The 25,751-nt window shown below is 39.1% G+C and overlaps 1 protein-coding gene across 1 annotated transcript in view; it reads left to right on the top strand.

Moving 5' to 3' along the window:
- The window catches only part of LOC124595777 (N-acetylglucosamine-6-sulfatase-like), a 107,018-nt gene that overhangs the window by 41,302 nt on the left and 39,965 nt on the right, over positions 1 to 25,751 (top strand). Inside the window, exons 2-4 of the mRNA XM_047134663.1 lie at positions 9,688 to 9,747; positions 22,027 to 22,230; positions 25,301 to 25,459. Coding sequence (XP_046990619.1) covers positions 9,688 to 9,747; positions 22,027 to 22,230; positions 25,301 to 25,459 — 423 coding nt within the window. The remainder of the gene's footprint in view (positions 1 to 9,687; positions 9,748 to 22,026; positions 22,231 to 25,300; positions 25,460 to 25,751) is intronic.

Here is a 25,751-nt window from a genome sequence, read left to right as displayed (position 1 = left end):
AAAATTTAGGGTGAGATCATTCCCAGAAAACCAGTCAATGATACTTTTAAGAACTTTGTTTACCATTTCTTTTGTTTCCATACATGCACTTGGACTGGTTACAATACTAGTGGCATCTGCAAAAAGAGTCAATTCTGATTGATTATTTACATATTTGAGGTTCAGTAGTGGATCTGAGATTTAACCGTGAGGAACATGATTTCTCTCTAGTCAGAATTATGCCCCTGGACTATGTTGCATGAATTACTAAGTACAACAACTTTCTGCATTCTTTTGGTTGCATGTGACATTATCCATTGGTCGGGTATACCATCAATCCTGTGAAATGCCAATTTATCTGTGATTCACAATGGCAAATGCTTTACAGAGATTGCAGAAAATACCAACCAGCACCATTTTATTATTTTATGGTTGTAAAATATGGTGAGTGAATGTGTAAATGGCATTTTCAGTAGAGCAACCCTTGTCATTTGCTGGACTGTGAGCAAGCATAGGAAGTGAACACAAGTGTGAAACCTTACTTTCACATGAACTCCAGTGAAGCACAGCAGCTAACTATACAGGCCACATGTCATCATGTGAATGGGCTGCCTGGAGTGCTAGAGTTTGGCTGGAAATGTTACCTCATCAAAGCAGCCTTAAGATTGTCAGTAATACCAAATTGTATATTTTCAGATCCACTATTATGGCACATCATTCAAACAACTATTCAACAGACTATTAACTAGCCAGTTGGTCTTGACCCTACTTTGATTTTGGAATATACAGGAACCCTCCATTGTCTCTGACTAGTTCAACAATACTATGAGATTAAGAATGAATTAAATATGTTTAAATGCAATGAATGGATCAATGGTGAGTACTGATTGGATATATTGCATACTAGGTTATTGTAGAATCTTAGAACATATTCTGTGATCAGACATAATGCATCTCAAACAGAATGACCTCCTCCATGTAACCAGCAACAGTTCTGAAAACATCAATCACCTGAACACAACTCGCACTTTTCTCACATGATATACTGCAACCCTTGGGTCAAAGAAATCAAGCAGATGCAGTATTTTTTGATTTTTGAAAAGCATGTGACTGAGTACCACATCTACACTTACCATCGAAAGCCAATCATATGGGATATCAAGCAAAATTTGTATCAGCATTGAGGATTTTTTTGGTAGAGAGGATGCAGCAAGTTATCTTGTATGGAAAGTCATGAACAGCTTGGGTGTGCCCCAGGGAAGTACATCAGTATCCTTGCTGTTCATGTTGTATATTAATGATCTTGCAGATAACATTAATAGTAACCTCAAATTTCTTGCAGATGATGCAGCTATCTGAAATGAATGTCCAAAAAAAGCTGCATAACTATTCTGTCAGGTCTTGATAAGATTTGAAAGTGGTATAAAAATTGGGAACTTGCTTTAAATCAGAAATGTAAATTTGTGCACTTCACATAATGAAAAAAATGCAGTGTCCTATGGCTATAATATCAGTGAGTCACAGTTGGAAGCTGTTAACTCATACAGTTACCTGGGTGTAACAGTTTATAATTTGTTAGGAATATGGTATGGGACATGCATGTAGTGTCAGTTGTGGATAGAGCAGGTGGTAGACTTTGGTTTATTGGTAAACTACTGGGGAAATGCTATCAGGCTACAAAGGAGATTGCTTATAAATCACTCAAGTGACCCATCCTTGAATACTGTTTGAGTGTGTGGGGTTGGTACTAAATATGACTCACATGCAATATGAGATGTACAAGGGTCCTTTAATAAAAACCTGATTTTTATCAAAAGACCTATAATGAGAACGGAATACAATTTATTTATTTTTCAACATAATCCCCCTCAAGTTCTACGGATGTATGCGGGTGTCGACCCACTTCTCAATTCCATGTGCAAAGAAGTCTTGGGGGCATTTGCGTAACCAGTTATGCACCACTGCCTGCACTTCCTCATCGGCAGCAAATCTTGAGCCACAAAGAGCTTCTTTCAGTGGATTAAAAATGCGATAATCTGAAGGTCCCAGATCCAGGGAATATTGGAGCAAGTAGATGAATTTCAGGTCTCCCTGCACACATCCATGCATCTTTCCTTCATTTCTGATGTTTTGTAACCTACCTCACAAACAATTTCTTGAACACCAGTACATCATGAACAATATGGCAGGCTGATCTGACACTAATGTCATCAGTACCACAATATCGTTTACCATAATTACACAAGTTTTCCCATATCAACTCATCAACTCTCACAATTTTGTTCTCCATAACTGCACAGAGGAAGCGTCCTGAGCATGGTGAATCTTCAACACTTTTTACACCCGGTTTGAACTTATCTGGCCACTTGTACATTTGTGTTTGACTCAAACAACTTTCACCATATTTCACTGCCATCCAACAGGGAATTTTCATTGGTTTCAACCCTTCAGCTAATAGAAATGTAATGACGCTCTACTGCTAGTGGGACCCTTGCCGGTTCCCACCATCTTGTTTCACCAATTTTAACCAACATGTTCAAGAGTCAGGTGTGCCAACCCCAGCTGATAGACACCACTAAAAAATAACAAAGAAACACAGACTTTGTCAAAGTTTACTATTTTTATAAAACTTTTCTGGTTATTTATCAAATGGGTAGCATGAATGGTCACAGCTTTGTTTGTGCCTTGGGAGAGGGTCACAGAGACGATGAGGAGCTGAGGATACTGAACTGGAGAAGACTCTTGAAGATAGACATAAACTATCCTGAGAAAGCCTGCTTACAAAGTTCCAAGGACTGGACCTCTACATAACAACCCTGTAGGACAGTGAGGACAATATTAGATTAATTGCAGCACTCTCAGAGGCATTTAAACAACCATTCTTTCTGTGATCCATACATGAATGGTTCGATTTATATATGTATAATAGAGGGAAACATTCCACGTGAGAAAAATATATATAAAAAACAAAGATGCTGTGACTTACCAAACGAGAAAGCACTGGTAGAAAGACACAATAAAAAACACACACACAAAATTTCAACCTTTCGCAACCCAAGGTTGCTTCATCAGGAAAGAGGAAAGGAGAGGAAAGACGAAAGGATGTGGGTTTTACAGGAGAGGGTAAGGAGTCATTCCAATCCCGGGGGCAGAAAGACTTACCTTAGGGGGAAAACAAGAAAAAAGGACAGGTATACACTCGCGCGCGCACACACACACACACACACACACACACACACATCCATCTGCACATGTACAAACACAGGCAGAAATATGTAAATACAAAGAGTTTGGGCAGAGATGTCAATCAAGGCGGAAGTACACTACCCTCTGGCTCCTACCTTTGTAACTGCCCCCAGTGTAAAACCTGTCCCATGCACCCTCCCACATATGTGGCACAAATGCCAAGGTAATCCCATTCCTGATGTCCAGGTGGAGCTTCAAGGAATCCTAAGAACCTTAAGCCTCCTACAAAACCTTTCACCTGACTCCATCAACCTCCTGACCCCACTACCTACTTCCTAAAATTCACAAACCCAAACATCCCGGCCGCCCCATTGTAGCTGGTTACCAAGCCCCCACAGAACCTGAATGACAGGTGAGGTAAGAGTCGCGGCATACCTCACCTGTCATTCAAAAACATCTTTGCCTCTGTACTTCCACCTCGACTGACATCTCTGCCCAAACTCTTTGCCTTTATAAATGTCTGCTTGTGTCTGTGTATGTGCGGATGGATATGTGTGTGTGTGTGTGTGCGAGTGTATACCCGTCCTTTTTTCCCCCTAAGGTAAGTCTTTCCACTCCCAGGATTGGAATGACTCCTTACCCTCTCCCTTAAAACCCACATCCTTTTGTCTTTCCCGCTTCTTCCCTCTTTCCTAATGAAGCAACCGTTGGTTGCGAAAGCTTGAATGTTGTGTGTATGTTTGTGTGTCTATCAACATGTCAGCACTTTCGTTTGGTAAGTTACAGCATCTTTCTTTTTAGATATATATATCCCATGTGGAATGTTTCCCACTATATATATATATATATATATATATATATATATATATATATATATATATATATATATATATAATGGAAGGAAACATTCCACGTGGGAAAAATTATATATAAAAATTATATATAAAAACAAAGATGAGGTGACTTACCGAACAAAAGCGCTGGCAGGTCGATAGACACACAAACAAACACAAACACACACACAAAATTCAAGCTTTCGCAACAAACTGTTGCCTCATCAGGAAAGAGGGAAGGAGAGGGGAAGACGAAAGGAAGTGGGTTTTAAGGGAGAGGGTAAGGAGTCATTCCAATCCCGGGAGCGGAAAGACTTACCTTAGGGGGAAAAAAGGACAGGTATACACTCACACACACGCACATATCCATCCACACAGCGCTGGCAGGTCGATAGACACACAAACAAACACAAACACACACACAAAATTCAAGCTTTCGCAACAAACTGTTGCCTCATCAGGAAAGAGGGAAGGAGAGGGGAAGACGAAAGGAAGTGGGTTTTAAGGGAGAGGGTAAGGAGTCATTCCAATCCCGGGAGCGGAAAGACTTACCTTAGGGGGAAAAAAGGACAGGTATACACTCACACACACGCACATATCCATCCACACATACAGACACAAGCAGACATATTTAAATATGTCTGCTTGTGTCTGTATGTGTGGATGGATATGTGCGTGTGTGTGAGTGTATACCTGTCCTTTTTTCCCCCTAAGGTAAGTCTTTCCGCTCCCGGGATTGGAATGACTCCTTACCCTCTCCCTTAAAACCCACTTCCTTTCGTCTTCCCCTCTCCTTCCCTCTTTCCTGATGAGGCAACAGTTTGTTGCGAAAGCTTGAATTTTGTGTGTGTGTTTGTGTCTGTTTGTGTGTCTATCGACCTGCCAGCGCTTTTGTTCGGTAAGTCACCTCATCTTTGTTTTTTTTTATATATATATATATATATATATATATATATATATATATATATATATATATATATAAAAAGATACAAGTTAAGGAAGATGAATTTAGGACTACTGAAAAGAAGGTACTGATACTGAAATGCTATTACTCAGGGGATGAATTCATACATGAGAAACTCATAATTTGAGCTGGATACAAGTATGTATATATCACCCGTATGCAAATCAAATTGATTGCAGATACACAACAGCAAATGAATAAACCACAATTTGCTATTCCGTTGTTATCCAGGGATGTACAATAGGTCTTATCTTTTTATGCATTTGATCCTCTGATGCATTCAGTTTTTCATCTTTCAAAGCTACCAACCTGTTTCCTATTGTATTCCTTTCTTTTATTTTGAGCATTCATTGCCTAATGCCATCTCCGAAACTCTCAACAACATCTTGTTCTTTCATTGTATATAGATCACAGCTCCTCAATTTCCTACCTTTTTGCGTTTCCTTCAGTTTTGACCTGCAGTTCGTAACCAATAAATTATGGACAGAGTCCAAATCTGTCCCTGAAAATGTCCTACAATTTAAAATATGATTTCAAAATCTCTTTCTTACCATCACATAATCAATGTGAAATCTTTTAATGTTTACAGGTCTCTTCTGTGTATATGCCCTTATTTTATGAGATTCTTAAACAGGTGTTAGCAAAGGTTAATAGCTCTCTGCAAAGTAGCTTCCTCTTTCAATCCTTTTTCCCAGTCCTTGTTCTTCTACTAATTTTCCTTCTCTTCCTGTTCCTGTTCCTATTGTTAAATTCCAGTCCCCCACCACAATTAAATTTTCATCTTCCTTAACTATTTGAATAATGTATTATATCTCATCACATATTTTTTCAATCTCTTCATCATCTGCACAGCTAGTTGGCATATAAACTTGTACTACAGCGGCAGGTGTTGGCTTTGTATCTGTCTTTGCTATTATAATGCATTCACTATGCTGTTCATAGTAGCTTACCAGCATTCCTGTTTTCTTATTGATTTTTAGGTCTACTTTCACATTACCCCTATTTGATTTTGTGTTGATAACCCTGTACTAACTGACCAGAAGTCCTGTTCTTCCTGCCACTGCACTTCATTAATTCCCACAACATCAAAGCTCAACCTATCCATTTCCCTTTTTAAATTCTCTAACATATATACCCATATCTACCGGATTAGAAGATCTAACATCCCAATCTGTGAACCATAAACTGTAATTTGTTTTTCCTTCATGATGACATCCTCATGAGTACTTCCCACCTGGAGAGCTGAGTGGGAGAGTATTTAACCTCTGGAATATTTTATCCAAGAGTATGCCATCACCATTCAGCCATACAAGAGAGCTGCATGTCCTTAAAAAAATATAATGGCTATAGTTTCCCCTTTCTTTCAGCCGTTCACAGCACAGCATGTTGGCTAATATTACAAGTCTTAACAGTTAATTATCCAAATACTAACAGAGAGATAGAGGGGCTGGCCAGTACTTACCTCAGCTCAGTACAGCCGATAGATACACATAAAACAGAACCGAAAATTTACGTTCCTAGCTTTCAGAACAAATGTTCCTTCATCGGGGAGGAGAGAGGGGAAAGAAAGGGAAGAAGGGAAAGGAGATTCAGTTACTCACAACCCAGGTTATGAAGCAACAGGGAAAGGAAAATAGGGAGGGTAGCAAGGATGGAGGCATGGTTGTCAGAGGGAAGCCAAAGATATTCTACTGTAAGTACTGTGCCAGCTTCAAACCAAAGAGGATGCATACAGAAGTAAAGAGGTATATAGTGTAAAGATAAACACAACTATGTAGGATGAAAAGATGCATGAATGGCTAAAGAGGAAAGGGAAAGAGAAGAAGACTGAAGAGTAAATGGGATTGAGGTAGTTTAACGTAGGTTCAGTCCAGGGGGATGGCGGGATGAAAGGATGTGTTGGAGTGCAAGTTCCTATTTCCGCAGTTCAGAGGGGCTGGTGTTGGGTGGGAGAAGCCAAATGGCACATACGGTGTAGCAGGTTCCTAGGTCCCTAGAATTATGCTGGAGGGCATGCTCTGCTACTGGGTATTGGGCATCTCCTAGGCGGACAGTTCGTCTGTGTTCGTTCATGCTCAGCCAGTTTAGTTGTTGTCATGCCGATGTAAAAGGCTGTGCAGTGCAGGCATGTCAGTTGATAAATGACATGTGTAGTTTCACACGTGGCCCTGCCTTGAATTGTGTATGTTTTACCAGTAGCGGGGCTGGAGTAGGTGGTTGTGGGGGGATGCATGGGGCAGGTTTTGCAGTGGGGTCGGTTACAGGGGTAGGAACCGCTGGGTAGAGAAGGTAGTCTGGGAATATGGTAGGGTTTAACAAGGATGTTACGGAGGTTAGGGGGGCGACGAAAGGCAACTGTGGGTGGTGTGGGGAGAATTTTGTCAAGGGATGATCTCATTTCAGGGGTCGACTTGAGAAAGTCATATGCTTGGCGGAGTAATTTGTTGATGTTTTCGAGGCCAGGATAATATTGGGTGACAAGGGGGATGCTTCTGTGTGGTCTGGGGGTAGGAACATTGTTGTTGGACGGGGAGGAATGTATTGCTTGGGAAATCTGTTTGTGGACAAGGTCTGCAGGATAGTTGCGGGAAAGGAATGCATTGGTCAGGTTATTGGTGTAATTGTTGAGGGATTCGTCACTGGAGCAGATACGTTTGCCACGAATACCTAGGCTGTAGGGAAGGGAGTGTTTGATGTGGAAAGGATGCAGCTATCAAAGTGAAGGTACTGTTGTTTGTTTGTGGGTTTGATATGGACAGAGGTGTGGATGTGAGCTTCAACAAGATGAAGGTCAGCATCCAGGAAGGTGGCTTGGAGAAGGACCAGGTGAAATTCAGGTTCGAAAAGGAGTTGAGGTTATGGAGGAAATTAAGGAGTGTTTCTTCACCATGAGTCCAGACCACAAAGATGTCATCTATAAACCTATACCAGGCCAGGGGAAGCAGCTGTTGGGTCTTCAGGAAAGCCTCCTCCATGCGGCCCATGAAGAGGTTGGCATAGGACGGAGCCATCCTGGTTCCCATGGCCGTTCCCCTGATTTGTTTGTAGGTCTGGCCTTCAAAAGTGAAGTAATTATGGGTGAGGATGAAGTTGGTAAGTGTGATAAGGAACTAGGTTTTTGGAAGCTCTTCGGGTGGGTGTTGGGAGAGGTAGTGCTCAAGGGCAGAGAGACCATGGGTATGTGGGATGTTTGTGTAAAGGGATGTAGCATCTATGGTGACAAGAAAGGTTTCAGGTGGGAGAGGAGTGGGAATGGATTTGAGGCATTCTAGGAAGTGGTTTGTGTCTTTTCTGTAGGATGGGAGTCTGCGGGTGATAGGTTGGAGGTGCTGGTCTACCAGAGCTGAGATACGTTCGGTTGGGGCTTTGAAGCCTGCTACAATGGGATGGCCAGGATGGTTCTCTTTGTGGATTTTGGGTAATAGGTAGAAGGTAGGGGTACGTGGCTCAGGTGGAGTGAGTAAGTCTATGGAAGCCATTGTGAGGCCTTGTGAGGGACCTTGGATTTTTAGGATTTTTTGCAGCTCAGTCTGGATGGAGGGAATGGGATCCTGGGTAACAGCTTTGCACTCCAACACATCCTTTCATCCCGCCATCCCCCTGGACTGAACCTACATTAAACAACCTCAATCCCATTTACTCTTCAGTCTTCTTCTCTTTCCCTTTCCTCTTTAGCCATTCACGCATCTTTTCATCCTACATAGTTGTGTTTATCTTTACACTATATACCTCTTTACTTCTGTATGCATCCTCTTTGGCTTGAAGCTGGCACAGTACTTACAGTAGAATATCTTTGGCTTCCCTCTGACAACCATGCCTCCATCCTTGCTACCCTCCCTATTTTCCTTTCCCTGTTGCTTCATAACCTGGGTTGTGAGTAACTGAATCTCCTTTCCCTTCTTCCCTTTCTTTCCCCTCTCTCCTCCCCGATGAAGGAACATTTGTTCCGAAAGCTAGGAACGTAAATTTTCGGTTCTGTTTTATGTGTTTTATGTGTATCTATCGGCTGTACTGAGCTGAGGTAAGTACTGGCCAGCCCCTCTATCTCTTTGTTAGTATTTGTTTCACATCTCATATGAGATTTTCCATTAATCATTCAGTTAATTATCCAGACTGTTGTTCCTGCAGCTACTAAAAAGGTTGCTGAAACACTTCAAGAAGCATGGTTTATTCTGGCTTCTCCACTGATACCCTTCAATTGTGTCTGCACCTATGGTACAGCTACGTGTCGCTGAGGCATATAAGCCATCTCACTTCGACAAGGTTCCTGGTTCATAGGTGTGGGGAGTTCCTGTTTTGTAGACTACTAACTGCTTTAGTCATATTCATTTTCTGTGAAGTTCAATGTTATGAATATCAGGGACAATGCTTTGGTACAGAAACTAATACAGTTGGTTTGAATCTCAGGTTTGCAGAACATTTAATTGTAATAAGGAATGACTTAATTAAATAAAACAATTTTGGTGTCTCCCAGTTCATAAGCACACAGGGATATGGACAAAATCCCATTTGTCTACCATGTTATATGAAGTAAGGCTTCTGCTATCGGTTTGGCATGTCAACAAGACCACATTTACATATTGCTTACAAACTACAAAATAATCCATCTACTATTGTATGTCTATTCTAACCTATGTTTCTAAACACATCTCTTATCAAAGAAATAATAAACACGTCCTTCAATTTCAGTTTTTCATTTCCTGCAATTCTTTGTTTCTGTTCCAGACACCAATGCAGAAAGCGCAGTCCCTAATTGGAGACATGGGAGTTACATTTAACAATGCGGTAAGATATAAATAGTTGTTTCTCTTTAAATGGTAAGAAAACTGCAGTAAAAAATAGTAGAAAACTCGATATCACACAGGTTAAGAGTTAAGTTTTAAAAGTGAATAGTATTAGAATGCCTTTAATTTGGGAATTAATCAATTTTCACACATAAAGAAAACCAAGTGAAAGAAAAACTGTGAGACATATATCAATCCCAAATTACTATTGCAGTTCAATTTGTACCTTCTCTAAACATTCTACAATTTTGTAAATGACTTTTTTGACACTCGCGCATGCACGCGAGTGCGCGTGAGCGTGTGTGTGTGTGTGTGTGTGTGTGTGTGTGTGTGTGTGTGTGTGTGTGTGTGTGTGTGTTATGATCTTCTAATTTGTAATTTCCCACATTTTTTTAGAAATCATGTACCTTATCAATAAAAACTATTAATTTTACTTTATATTTTGTTCCTGTTTCAATGAGCAAATTTATGTTGCTATCAGCTTTTTCATACTTCATACCCAGGTTTGACACCAGACACACAATGCATTCCTACAGGCTGCTTGGTCTGAATTTATTTTATCTAAGTAGTCTCTATTGTGCTCTCCATCCATCCCAGTTATTCTCTGGCTTTCCTTGTTTCTTGCACCAGTATCATTTATCATCTTTCTGCAATATTTGTTCACATAATCATTGTTGTTATGTTATGCATGTTATAAATTTCATGATGTCATTTTACTTAGTGGTATTCTTCTAGCCCTTCTCTTCCTCTCTTTCTCCTTCGTTAAATGGCTCCTAAGCCAATCAGTTCTTTTTGCCTTCTTCTTTCCTGCTAACTACCACAATCTTTCACAGTCACCAAGGTTTCTATTCTCATCCTGATTGCAGCCCTTTATGATCCTTCTTTTACTTGATAATAGACTATTCTAATATGACCATTTTATGAGTTTACTGTTCTTGTTGCCCTTCCCACCACAGCATATGACATCTGATCACCTTCTCATACCACTTAACATGGAATGACATTAGATTTCATGATGGATCCTACCTCTGATGACTTTTTGGAAACCTGTCTCAGTAGCTATGGTCACTAACACACACTTTTACAATGGCCCTTGACTCAGAGACAGCCAGTTTGAATCCTGGTGGTTAAAATATTTTATGCTCATACCTGAGGAGAGCTGGGAGACACAAAATTATAAATCACCAGAGTTTGTGTCAATATGTTGATCGTGCTTGCCATATAATTAAGAAAATTAATGGTATAATATAGGGATCAGGAAAAACGAATTTGGATTCCAGAGAAATGTAGGAACACAAGAAACAATTGACAACATAATCTTGGGCTCAGGGAAAATCGGTTTGGATCCTGGGAAATGTAGGAAGATGCAAGGCCATACTGACCCTATGACTGAAGAAAGGCAAATCAATATTTATAGCATTAGCTTTTGATGATGATATCTGTAATACATGCTTTGAAGTTCTGCAGGTATCAGGGTGTAAAATACAGGGAGAAAAAGGTTATCCATAACTTGTACAGAAACCAGACTGCAATTAGGAGTCTGTAGATGTGAAAGAGAAGCAGGAATTGACAAGGGATTTAAGCAGGGTGGTAGCCTGCTCCTGGCATTATTCAGTCTAAACACTGAGCAAACTGTTAAGGAAAACAGAGAGAAATTCGGAAAGGGAATGAAAATTAAGGGAGAAGAAATAAAAACTTTGGGATTTGCTGGTGACATTGTATTTCTGCTAGAGATGGCAATGGAGTTGGAAGAGCAGTTGAATGGAATGGTTATTAATTGAAAAGAGTTTATAATATGAACACAAACAAAAGTAAAACAATGGTAATAGCATGTAATCACCTTACATCATGTTACATTGAGAGAATTAGTTTAAGAAATGAGAAACTAAAAGGAATAGATGAGTTTGCTGTTTGGGTGAAAAAATGACTGAAAATGGAAGAAGAAGAGAGCATATGAAATATAGATTGGCAATAGCAAGAAAAGCATCTCTGAAAAATAGAAATGGGTTAACATTGAATATAAATTTAAGTGTTAGGAAGTCAGTTATCAAGGTACTTGTGTGGAGAGCAGCCTTGTATAGAAGTGGAACATAGATGATAACAATTCCCCCAACAAGAGAATAAAACCTACAGTGAAAACTGAATGTTGAAAAGTAGATCAAATAACTAATGAGATGGACTGAACTGGACTGGAGAAAAAAGGATCAGCTGGTTTAGTACATAACCTAAAGTGGAAGTACTTGTCAACTTGGTAATGGAGAGAACTGTGGAGGGTAAAAATACTGGAGTACAGTAAGTAATTTCAAGAGGATGTAGGCTGCAGCAGTTTAGCACAGATGTAGAGGCTTGTACAAGGCACACTGGCATGGAGAGCTGCATCAAACCACTCTTCATATCGGAACCACAACAACAATAACAACGATCTTGAACTAAATTCCATATTTCTCTGCAGTGTCACTTGAAGTGAGGTTATGTGGCACTGTACCATTAGGTGGACAATATCACAAATTATGTTAATCAGTTTGTTGCTAGCAAGACAGTAAACATTATTGTCACAAAGAGAAACATACACACTAGAAAAATTTATTTTTTGGGAAAAGACACTATCAGAAATAGAATAGAATAAAAATTCATCTGTGTTGCAAAAGCTTTGTGAAGAAGCTAGACTATTAAATATTATGGGCAAAATATTCAATATTCTGAAAGGTTCTGAGGTCTACCAGCTTTTTGATGCTAGAGACGTGTCTTTACTTTTCTAGCTATCAATTCTGTAAACCATGTGCAGACACTTTTATTATTATTTCTTTCCTTTCTCAGATGTTATGTCTGGTTAAAAATGGAAAGTGACATGGACCTTGATCAAGCGTGACTTCCCTTTAACTGTCCGGTATATGTTACATTGCATTTAGGAACTTTTGGGTAATTGAACATGTATCAATAATTATAGATTTCTGTAGTTGTATATATATGTTTGGATGTAGCTGTATTGCATTGATGTACTGGTGGATATTGTGTGGTATGACTCCTGTAGCTGATAGTATAATTGGTATAATGTCAACTTTATCCTGATGCCACATGTCCTTGACTTCCTCAGCCAGTTGGATGTATTTTTCAATTTTTTCTCCTGTTATCTTCTGTATATTTGTTGTATTGGGTATGGATATTTCAATTAGTTGTGTTAATTTCTTCTTTTTATTGATGAGTATGATGTCAGGTTTGTTATGTGGTGTTGTTTTATCTGTTGTAATTTTCTGTTCCAGTATAATTTGTATTCATCATTCTGCAGTACATTTTGTGGTGCATACTTGTATGTGGGAATGTGTTGTTTTATTAGTTTATGTTACATGGCAAGTTGTTGCTGTATTATTTTTGCTACATTGTCATGTCTTCTGGTGTATTCTGTATTTGCTAGTATTGTACATCTGCTTGTGATGTGATCTACTGTTTCTATTTGTTGTTTGCAAAGTCTGCATTTATCTGTTGTGGTATTGGAATCTTTAATAATATGCTTGCTGCATTATCTGGTGTTTATTGTTTGATCCTGTATTGCAATCATGAATCCTTCTGTCTCACTGTATATATTGCCTTTTCTTAGCCATGTGTTTGACGCGTCTTGATCGATGTGTGGCTGTGTTAAATGATACGGGTGCATGCCATGTAGTGTTTTCTTTTTCCAATTTACTTTCTTCGTATCTGTTGATTTTATGTGATCTAAAGGGTTGCAGAAGTGGTTATGAAATTGCAATGGTGTAGCCAATATATTTATATGAGTGATTGCTTTGTGTATTTTGTTAGTTTCAGCTCGTTCTATACGGAATTTTCTTAAATTGTCTACCTGTCCATAAAGTTGGTTTCTTATGTCAATAAATCCCCTTCCTCCTTCCTTTCTGCTTAATGTGAATCTTTCTGTTGCTGAATGTATGTGATGTATTCTATATTTGTGGCATTGTGATTGTGTAAGTGTATTGAGTGCTTCTAGGTCTGTGTTACACCATTTCACTACTCCAAATGAGTAGGTAAATATTGGTATAGCATAAGTATTTATAGCTTTTGTCTTGTTTCTTGCTGTCATTTCAGTTTTCAGTATTTTTGTTAGTCTTTGTCTATATTTTTCTTTTAGTTCTTCTTTAATATTTATATTATCTATTCCTATTTTTTGTCTGTATCCTAGATATTTAGAGGCATCTGTTTTTTCCATCACTTCTATGCAGTCGCTGTGGTTATCCAATATGTAATCTTCTTCTTTAGTGTGTTTTCCCTTGACTATGCTATTTTCCTTGCATTTGCCTGTTCCAAAAGCCATATTTATATCATTGCTCAATACTTCTGTTATCTTTCGTAATTGGTTGAGTTGTTGATTTGTTGCTGCCAGTAGTTTTAGATCATCCATGTATAGCAAATGTGTGATTTTGTGTTGGTATGTTCCAGTAATATTATATCTATAATTTGTATTATTTAGCATGTTGGATAGTGGGTTCAGAGCAAGGCAGAACCAGAAAGGACTTAATGAGTCTCCTTGGCATATTCCATGCTTAATCTGTATTGGCTGTGATGTGATATTATTTGAATTTGTTTGCATACTAAGTGGGGTTTTCCAATTTTTCATTACAATGTTTGGGAACTGTATCAATTTAGGATCTACCTTGTATATTTCCAATATTTGTAGTAACCATGAGTGAGGGTACACTATCAAAAGCTTTTTGATGATCAATGTATGCGTAGTGTAGTGACCTTTGTTTAGTTTTAGCTTGATATGTCATCTCTGCATCTATTATCAGTTGCTCCTTACATCCTCGTGCTCCTTTGCAGCAGCCTTTTTGTTCTTCATTTATAATTTTGTTCAGTGTTGTATGTGTCATTAATTTCAGTGTAATGACTGAAGTTAATTTTGTATATTGTTGGTAGGCATGTTATGGGGCGATATTTTGCTGGGTTTGCTGTGTCTGCTTGATCTTTAGGTTTCAGATAAGTTATTCCTTGTGTAAGTGTATCAGGGTCCATGTATGGGTCTGCAATGTAACTGTTAAAATATATATATATATGGGATTGGAATGATTCCTTACCCTCACCCTTAAAACCCCACATCCTTTCGTCTGGTAAGTTATAGCATCTTTGTTTTTTATATATATATATATATATATATATATATATATATGTGTGTGGCTGTGTTAAATGATACGGGTGCATGCCATGTAGTGTTTTCTTTTTCCAATTTACTTTCTTCGTATCTGTTGATTTTATGTGATCTAAAGGGTTGCAGAAGTGGTTATGAAATTGCAATGGTGTAGCCAATATATTTATATGAGTGATTGCTTTGTGTATTTTGTTAGTTTCAGCTCGTTCTATACGGAATTTTTCTTAAATTGTCTACCTGTCCATATATATATATATATATATATATATATATATATATATATATATATATATATATATATATCAGGAAAGAGGGAAGGAGAGGGGAAGACGAAAGGAAGTGGGTTTCCTTCTATTAATTAGAATTAATAGAAGGAAACCCACTTCCTTTCATCTTCCCCTCTCCTTCCCTCTTTCCTGATATATATATATATATATATATATATATATATATATGGACAGGTAGACAATTTAAGAAAAATTCCGTATAGAACGAGCTGAAACTAATTATTAATTAGAATTAATAGAAGGAAACCCACTTCCTTTCGTCTTCCCCTCTCCTTCCCTCTTTCCTGATGAGGCAACAGTTTGTTGCGAAAGCTTGAATTTTGTGTGTATGTTTGTGTTTGTTTGTGTGTCTATCGACCTGCCAGCACTTTTGTTCGGTAAGTCACCTCATCTTTGTTTAAGATGCTATAACTTACCAAACGAGAACGTTGGTATGTTGATAGAGACAATAAAGAACACAAAAACACACACACAAATTTCAAGTTTTCGCAACCCAAGGTTGCTTCATCAGGAAGGAGGGAAGGAGAGGGAAAGACGAAAGGATGTGGGGTTTTAAGGGTGAGGGTAAGGAATCATTCCAATCCCAGGAGCGGAAAGACTTACATTAGGGGGAAAAAAAGACAGGTATACACTCGCAAACACTCACATATCCATCTGCACATATACAGACACAGGCAGACATATGTAAATGCAAAGAGGTTGGGCAGAGATGTCAGTTGAGGTGGAAGTACAGAGGCAAAGATGTTGTTGAATGACAGGTGAGGTACGAGCAGTGGCAACTTGAAATTAGCGGAGGTTGAGACCTGGTGGGTAATGGAAAGAGAGAATATATTGAAGGGCAAGTTCCCATCTCCGGAGTTCTGATAGGTTGTTGTCAGTGGGAAGTATCCAGATAACCTGGACTGTGTAACACTTTACCCAAGCCTGCCAACCCAAAGTTAGGTACAGATTTATTGATGACATCTTCATGATCTGGACTCACAGTGAAGAAGAGCTCCATAATTTCCTCTCCAACCTCAGCTCCTTTGGTTCCATCAGATTCAGCTGGTACTACTCCAAATCCCATGCCACTTTCCTTCACGTTGACCTCCATCTGTCCAATGGCCAGCTTCACACATCCGCCCACATCAAACCCACTAACGAACCTCCATTTTGACAGCTGCCACCCATTCTATATCAAACGGTCATTCCCCTACACCTTAGGTCCTCGTGGCAAACGAATCTGCTCCAGTCCTGAATCCCTGAACCACTACACCAATAACCTGAAAACAGCTTCCGCATCCCGCGACTACACTCCCGACCTGGTACAGAAGCAATTAGCTAGAGCCACTTCCATATCCCCTCAAACCCAGAACCTCCCACAGAAGAACCCCAAAAGTGCCCCACTTGTGACAGGATACTTTCCGGGACTGGATCAGACTCTAAATGTGGCTCTCCAGCAGGAATATGACTTCCTCAAATCCTGCCCTGAAATGAGATCCATCCTTCATGAAATCCTCCCCACTCCACCAAGAGTGTCTTTCAGCCATCCACCCAACCTTCGTAACCTCTTGGTTCATCCCTATGAAATCCCCAAACCATCTTCCCTACCCTCTGGCTCCTATCCTTGTAACTGCCCCTGGTGTAAGACCTCTCCGATGCACCCTCCCACCACCACCTACTACTCCAGTCCTGTAACCCGGAAGGTGTACATGATCAAAGGCAGAGCCACGTGTGAAAGCACCCATGTGATTTACCAACTGATATGCCTACACTGTGAAGTCTTCTATGTGGGAATGACCAGCAACAAACTGTCCATTCATATGAATGGACACAGGCAGACAGTGTTTGTTGATAATGAGGATCACTCTGTGGCTAAACATGCTTTGGTGCATGGCCAGCACATCTTGGCACAGTGTTACACTGTCCGGGTTATCTGGTTACTTTCCACTGACACCAACCTATCAGAACTCCGGAGATGGGAACTTGCTCTTCAATATATTCTCTCTTCCTGTTACCCATCAGGCCTCAAATTCCACTAATTTCAAGTTGCCGCTGATCGTACCTCACCTTTCATTCAACAACATCTTTGCCTCTGTACTTCCGCCTCAACTGAAATCTCTGCCCAACCTCTTTGCATTTACATATGTCTGCCTGTGTCTGTATATGTGCGGATGGATACGTGTGTGTGTGCGAGTGTATACCTGTCCTTTTTTCCCCCTACGGCAAGTCTTTCCGCTCCCGGTATTGGAATGACTCCTTACCCTCTCCCTTAAAACCCACATCCTTTCATCTTTCCCTCCCCTTCCCTCTTTCCTGATGAAGCAACCATTTGTTGCGAAAGCTTGAATTTTGTGTGTATGTTTGTGTTTGTTTGTGTGTCTATCGACCTGCCAGCACTTTCGCTTGGTAAGTCACATCATCTTTGTTTTTAGATGGAATGTTTCCCTCTATTATATTCACATGTTAAATAATTTAGTTAGATGTGAATGTGTTGAGGTGAACTTCTTTAGCCAGACATTTGCTGTTTTATCTTTTCCAGGGGCTTTCCAATTGTGCGTAGAATTAATTGCTCGGGTGACTTCATTTCGCACAATTATCACTTCAGGCATTTGTGGTATCATCTTGTATGTGTCTGTTTCTGCTTGTATCCACCGTGCATGTCTGTTATGCTGTATTGGGGTTGACTATATGTTGCTCCAGAAGTGTTCCATGTCTGTTGTTTTTGGTGGATTGTCTATTTTAATGTGTGTGTTATCTATTGTCTTGTGTTGAATGTTTGGTTTTCTTTCCTTCTATTTTCACTTTTTTTTTGTATCTTCTAAGTCATTTGGCCAATGCTTGTAATTTCTGCTTCTTTTAATCTAATTGCTCTATCGCTTCTTGTTGTGAGATTTTACCTAACCTTTTTCGTTTTTTGTCTAATATTTCATTTCTTATAAATTGTGTTAGCTGTCCGATGTCTTTTCACAGTTTTTCTATTCTGATCTGTAGCCTGTGTTGCCATGCTGGTTTTTTGGGTTTCTTCTGTGTATTGGTTGGTTCTGATCTCTGCCTAGTGCATATATTTAGTGTAGTGAGTGCTCCTATATAAACCAGTAGTTGTAACTCTTCCATAGCTGTATTTTCATTTATTTTGTTGTGTATAATTGTGTTGATAGTTGTTATTGTTGTTTCGACTTGTGGGTTATTTGGTGGTCTATGCAAGAATGGTCTAATGTCTGTATTTCTGTCTTTGTATTCTATATATGTCAGCTGAAATTTTTCTTCTACATCTAACATGTGTGTTACTTCGTGTTCTATTTGTGCTTGTTCTGGTGGCTGTCTTAAGATTTCGTTTTCCTATGATTGTTTAATTGATGTGTGTTATTCTTTGTTTGTTCGCTCTGGGATGTTTGAGTCCATTACTGTATTTTCTTCTTCTTCTGATTGCACATTATTTTGTTCCAGTATTTGTTGTACTTGTTGTTTGATGTTTTCTAATTCTGACTGGGGTATCCCATTATTTTTGATTATTACATGGATCTGATCAGCTAGTCGTTGTTTGTTAAAAATTTTAATTCTGGGTATCTGGTAATAAATGTTGTGTATACTTGTGATCTGTGTCTAGTTGTGTTGGTTGCTTGGTAATAACAGAACACGAGGTGTTGGTTAACTTCATCTGACCATCTCATCCTCTGTCTTTTTTTTTCCTTCTAGAGTGGTTGCAGGAAGCATATCCTGCAAAACACCTCTATTTGGATTTAAATCATTTTCCGTGTGGCTAGCAGTGTCGTTATCATTGTGGACGGGCATAGGGTTCAAGCGTTATCCCCAACCATGACAGCGCTTGTCCGAGGCTTCATTAGTTCTGTCCTGAACCAACTAATCACACTAATAGAAGGGTTAGCCCTATTAGTGGTTTGTTATTTTTGTCGCCTTTTACGACTGGCAGAACATACCAGAGGCCTATACTTTTCCCAGGCCTCCACAGGGTTTATTATTATTATTATTATTAACAACTAAACAAATTTTATTGCCTGAATGTTGACGATTATTAGATATCACCCACTTTTTGCTCACAAAAGTGAGACGCACAAGAGATATGGCTCTGTATTTACATCAGAATAACTTGCACAAGAGTTAAAATGCTGTCTTTGAGATGAGAAAAAGTAGCAACAGTCTGATGGACAGACAAGAGAACCATCTGCATCTCTGTCACTATTCACAACACTGAAATGAGAAAGTCATCCATTTCCTCGACCAACTCCCCACAGTTCCTTTCCCTTTACTACACGGTGCCCTGCCCATCACTACTGATGTCACCTCCCTGTACACTAACATTCCTAATGCCCATGGCCTTACTGGTATCGAACATTACCTTTCCAGACGCCCTATGGATTCCAAACCAAAAACCTCCTTCCTGGTCTCCATGACCAACTATATCCTCACCCACAATTACTTCTCTTTTGAAGGCATTACCCACAAACAAATTTGCAGTATGGGTACGGGCACCCACATGGCACCATTCTATGGTAACCTATTCATGGGCTATCTAGAGGAATCCTTCCTAAAAACCCAGAATCCTAAACCCCTCACCTGTTTCAGATTCATTGATGACATCTTTGCTATCTGTATTTTAGGTGAGGACACCTTATTCACATTACCCCAGAACCTCAACAACTTCTCCCCCATTTGCTTCACCTGGTCCTACTCAACCCAAAAAGCCACCGTCCTAGATGTTGACCTCCACCTCAGAGATGGCTACATCAGTACCTCCATCCATATCAAACCTACTAACTACCTGCAATACCTCTACTTCAACAGCTGCCACCCTTTTCATACCAACAAGTCCCTTCTGTACAGCCTAGCCACGCGTGGTTGTCACATCTGCAGTGATGAGCAGTCCCTCTCTAAATATACCAATGGTCTCACTGAAGCCTTCACTGACCATAATTCTCCTCCCATCCTTGTACAAAAACAAATCCGACTTGCCTTATCTTTCCAGTCTCCCACCACCTCCCAAAGTCCCACAGTCTGGCCACAGAGGAACATTCCCTTCGTAACTCAGTAGCATCTGAGACTGGAGCAACTGAATTACATTCTCCGCCAGGGTTTCGATTACTCCTTGTCCTGCCCTGAAATGAGAAATGTCCTACCCACTATCCTTCCCAACCCTCCTACCGTGGTATTCCGCCATCCACCGGACCTACACAATATACTCGTCCATCCTTACACAACCCCTGCTCCCAATCCCTTACCTCATGGCTTATACCCCTGTAATAGACCTAGATGCAAGACCTGTTCCATACATCCTCCTACCACCAATTACTCCAGTCCGGTCACTAACATCACCTATCCCATTAAAGGTAGGGCTACCTGTGAAACCAGTCATGTGATTTACAAGCTAAGCTGCAACCACTGTGTTCCATTCTATGTAGGCACGACAACCAACAATCTGTATGTCCACATGAACGGTCCCCATCAAACTGTGGCCAAAAAACAAGTGGACCACCCTGTAGCTGAACACGCTGCCAAACGTGATACCCCTCATTTCAATGACTGCTTCACAGCCTGTGCCATATGGATCCTCCCCACCAACACCAGCTTTTCTGAATTGTGCAGGTGAGAACTTTGCCTGCAATACTGCCTATGTTCCCATAACCCTCTTAGCCTCAATCTTTGTTAGTGACTGTCCTTACCCATCCAGCCCCTTCCCTGTCCCCATTCCAGCACTACACAGCCGTCACTTCACTGCCACACTCAGTCTTTTAATTTATTTTTATTTTTATGTCTCTCCTTTCTGCTACTTACCCCCTCCCCCCTCTGCACATTCTCTCCTACCTTCCATCCAAACTGCAACACTTCACTGTCTCCACTCCCACCATACTATCTCTCCCCCTCCCCACCCCAGCCTCCTCCTTACCCCCACCCAGTCGCCACTCCCATCATGCACTCGTGCTGCTGCTCGCAGTGTAGTTTCAGCTGTCTGAGGCCACAGACGAGTGTGCAAGTTGTGCTTGAGTGAGAGTGTGTGTGTGTGTGTGTGTGTGTGTGTGTGTGTGTGTGTGTCTACTGCCGACAAAGGCCTTAATGGCCGAAAGCTGTGTGTGAATCTTTTTGTTGTGCCTATCGCGACTCAGCATCTCCGCTATATGGTGAGTAGCAACTTTCCTTCTCTCGTATTGTTACATTCCATCCTGGATTTTCCAGTGTTTGATTTCATAAAAAAAAGAGGTGGATAGGAGAAGTAATACCACACCAATAGGGTATCAATGGAGTGTTTTGAATATTTAAATACTTAGCTAAATTCAACAAATAAAGGAAAGAAAATATTACAAGACAATATTTTTCCAGCTTATCAAACTTTTGTTGTGAAGTGTATTTGTAGTGTTCAGTACAACTATGATACAGCCAATGAAGGTGAGTTCTGTGTTACTATTATTGTAAACAATACATTAAAGGCATCAAATCATGTATTTTCAGCAACAATTCCAGATGGTGGAATGAGCAGCATTTCCTACGGAAAAAAAATGGAACAAGTACATTACTGTAACATTTTAATCTAGCTGATGTAGGTGAGAGGAATGCATTGTTTTACATATTTGTTGCTGCAGCATGAAAATCATTAGTTTCCACACAAAAGTTCCAATTCAAACCATTATCAGATCAGCACCCTGTACACAACTTAGAAGTTGTAGGAGACTTTAGTTATCTGTGATGTACTGGCTCTCATTATATTGCTGTACATACATACTTCATAGATATTGGATGAGAATGAGCCAGGACCAAAGAGAAAAGGGAAGATAAGGAACAGGAGAGATAAAAAGGTAGACAAAGGACTTATTTAGAACCTGTTACTATAATTGTAGGAAATACAATAGTCACTTTTCTTTTCCAGTTTGTTACAACTCCTGTTTGCTGCCCAAGCAGAACATCAATTATCAGTGGACTTTACCAGCACAATCATAGAACAGTTAACAACACAGAGGAAGGAAACTGTTTTGGAGAAAGATGGAGAGAGGAGGTTGAGCCATATGCATTTCCTACAGTTCTAAATTCAGATGGCTATAGAACATTTTATGCAGGAAAATATCTCAATATGGTAAGTACAAATTTTACACCATCATAAAATGTGATGTGCAGTGAACATAAAATTAACATCTCTTGCACAAGATTTGATGCAGACCCAGTAACCCATAATGGCAATTTTTACTAATTTCACTTTCTATCACATGCAGAGGCTAACAGAGGTTTTGCCATAGTTTCAATTCCTCCTCAGAAATGTATTTCTTTTAGCATGAATGATTTTGATGGAAAATTTTGTTGAGAGTAGTACTGCACAACTTAACTGAAAAAGAACATCAAAATAATGCGTCAAATAATCTGTACTTACTCTAATGTCCTCTGAAACTGTTGATTGCTAATGATGTTTTGTATGTTGCATACAAATTCTATTTCTCAATAGGAGTTTGGATGCTCCAAAGGTTTTGTGGATTGGAATTTTCACACAGTGGCTGATGATGTAGGTTACTGCTACAAAGAAGCGTGGAAAACTTGGGAAAATGGAAATGGAAAACATTTTAAGTGCCATTTTTCACAAAATGCATTTTCAGTGCTTTTGTGTTCTCACTACTTTGTTCCATGTCCCTAGACTTGACCAAGGTGAATAGCCACAAAGAAAGTCTTTCAAACATATGTTAGTGGATGGCACATTGTCTTTGTATCAACCTGGAGTTCCAAAATTAAAAATATATGAGGAGTAGTATTTTCATTTGTGTACTTGTATCATCACAAATAAAATGTATTGCCTCAGTATTAATGGCACTTGCATCGAAATTTCTTTCCTGATATTTTGTAGAAAAATTACATTTTTGAGACTGTGGCTGAGTACAATATATAAGCTAATTCTGGCACACGAAGAAAACAGCAATCAGCCACTGTCAATAATGATATTTATTTACGCAAATCACATCATTACTAGTTTTCAACTGATGAGTTCATCTTCAGATAGCTGTTTATGCTTGTATTGCATTTTTTGTTGTTTACAGTAGCTGTTGGGAAAAAAACAGCCAACATCTAATGTAAACAACAATATACATGCACATATAAACATGAACAGCCATCAGAAGGTGAACCTGTCAGTTCAAAACTGGAAATGGTACAATTTGCAGAAACACAATAGCATTATTAATCATTTCTAGTTTCTGTTGTCTTCTTTGCAAGAATCAACATGTAAAAACTTTCTTATTAACACTTAGAACCAGTCAGTTTCCTGATCATATTATTAACACAGTTTCTGTTTCTAATAAATCTCATTATTTTTTGCAGTCATTTGGTTAGCTGCATAATTCTGTGGCATCAGACTATCTTCTCAATTCTACTCACCAAGTGGTGGCAGAACACACACATAAAAGACAGTTGTAACTGGCAAGCTTTTGGAGCCAATGGCTCCTCTTCTTCAGGCAGAAGGGTTGAAGGGGAAGGAAGAGGAGTGAAGGAAAAGGACTCAAGAGGTCTAAGAAAAGGGGTAGATTCTGGGAAAGTCACCCAGAACTGTGGATCAGGGGAGACTTACCATACACAGAATGAGAAGGAAAGATTTATTGTTGGGGACTGCATCAGACAAGATTTGAAAATGTCAAATCTCATCTGATGCAGACCCCAACAATCAATCTTTCCTTCTCATCCTGTATGGTAAGTCTCCCCTGATCCACAGTTCTGGGTGACTTTTCCGAAAATATACCCAGTTTCCTACACCTCTCCAGTCCTTTTCCTTCACCACTCTTCCTTTCCCTTCAATCCTTCTGCCTGAAGAACAAGCCAATGGCTCCAAAAGCTTGCCGGTTACAACCATATTTTGTGTGTTCTTTTACATGTTTGTTCTGCCATTCATTGGTATGTGGATTTTCTTTTCTCTATCCAATTAAATAATTTTGTCAATAATTGATTGTTTTCATTGTTATATCTTCTCAATTCATCAAATACAAATCAGTTATGCAAAAATGGAGATTTTTTTTTTTTTAATTCTCCTAACTGACATCAAATTTGGCATGCAGAACATTTCCTATTTCCACTGTTGACTTATCTTCAAAGATAGATTTGACAACCAAGAGTTTTGGGTTGTAGTATGCTTGAGCTTAAATAAGCAGATCTACACCTGCCCACAAATTACTTGCTTAAGATTTCTGAGGAGGTGCACTTACATCTTTGAAATGAAAATAGGCCTGTGAAGCCAGACAGAGATTGTACTTGAGGAAATAACCAGTAAAGGTATACTCCAGCATTTCGTTGCAGATAGTGATGAAAACAGTTCTGATAATTTTGGTTTTTCACTATGTCTCAAAGCACAAGGCTTAATCTCTCATTGTGGAAGTGTCTTTGATGATCAGTAACTGTTACCTAATTAATTTCAAAACTTTCATATTTATCATAGCCTTGATGCTCTTGGAATGGATGTGTTTGGCTGTAAATCAAATATATTATTATTATTATTATTGTTGTTGTTGTTGTTGCTGTTGTTGTTATTTACATTTTATGGCCTTCATGGGGCCACTCTAGCCAACTTTTACAAAGAATTTTTCAGTTTCCTGTCAGCTCAGTACTTCTTCATTCTCTCGGATCTTATCCTCCTTTCTTCATTGGAAATTTGTAAATCAAATATATAATGTATGATATTATTTTTTGTAGGAAGCCTAACATTGTAAGTAGCCTAACATTACATAGCAGCATTCCCTTTGGAATCATCTCACTTTGTATGCCATAATGAGCCACTTTCCAATGTACTTATATAATGGTGCATGTAATAGTACAGCAAGACATGTTCTGAGTTGTTATTTTCTTGATTTATATTCAAAAAGGTTTACTTTCTTGATGGGTTAGACAGAATCATTACTTCTAGCATGCAGACAACAGTAAAAATTCCAATATATTTTTAATCTGGTCCTACTGAATGTACATTTACAGAATTATTTTGTAGTGTATTGCAGGGGAAGTAACTGAGTATTTCTTTGCTAAAGAAAATATCTCTAGAATCTTTGTATTTTAATTCATATACAAATACATTTATTCTCAATTAGAATTTCAATTTTATGACTGCCTTATTATACAATAAAGTAAGAAATCACATAGTTTATTGGTGTAAATCAGTCTGTGCTCTTGCATAATGTTTTCAGTATGGGTATACAAGTGAAGGTGTCACACATGTACCTCCTGGATGGGATTGGTGGATTGGACTTGTTGGTAATTCTCAGTACTACAATTACAGCCTCTCTGTGAATGGCACTGAAGTAAAGCATGGAGATTCAGAGGAAGATTATCTAACAGATTTGATTGTAAGTATACTCTTTACACGAGGTAGTGATGTAAGTTTATTGCAACATATAGTGTTATTCTAAAGTGGAAACTATGCGGTTTGGCTTACAAGTACATTCAATACCAGTAGTGTTTAATCATTTAATTTTTGTATCAATGTTTCTGCAAATTACTACACAAATGATAAGGCAGTTATCCACACAAGAATGAAGTCATCTTTTTAACTTGGTGAATGCAACATCAGAACAAGAACAAATACACAGCTGTGTAACTGAGACAAAATTCCAAATATATTTATTTTACTATTGTTAT

Source organism: Schistocerca americana, chromosome 2 (genome assembly GCF_021461395.2).
Source record: "Schistocerca americana isolate TAMUIC-IGC-003095 chromosome 2, iqSchAmer2.1, whole genome shotgun sequence".
Lineage (NCBI taxonomy): Eukaryota > Metazoa > Arthropoda > Insecta > Orthoptera > Acrididae > Schistocerca > Schistocerca americana.
The sequence above is the reverse complement of the archived record's forward strand: the minus strand, read 5'-3'. Positions and strand labels throughout refer to the sequence as shown.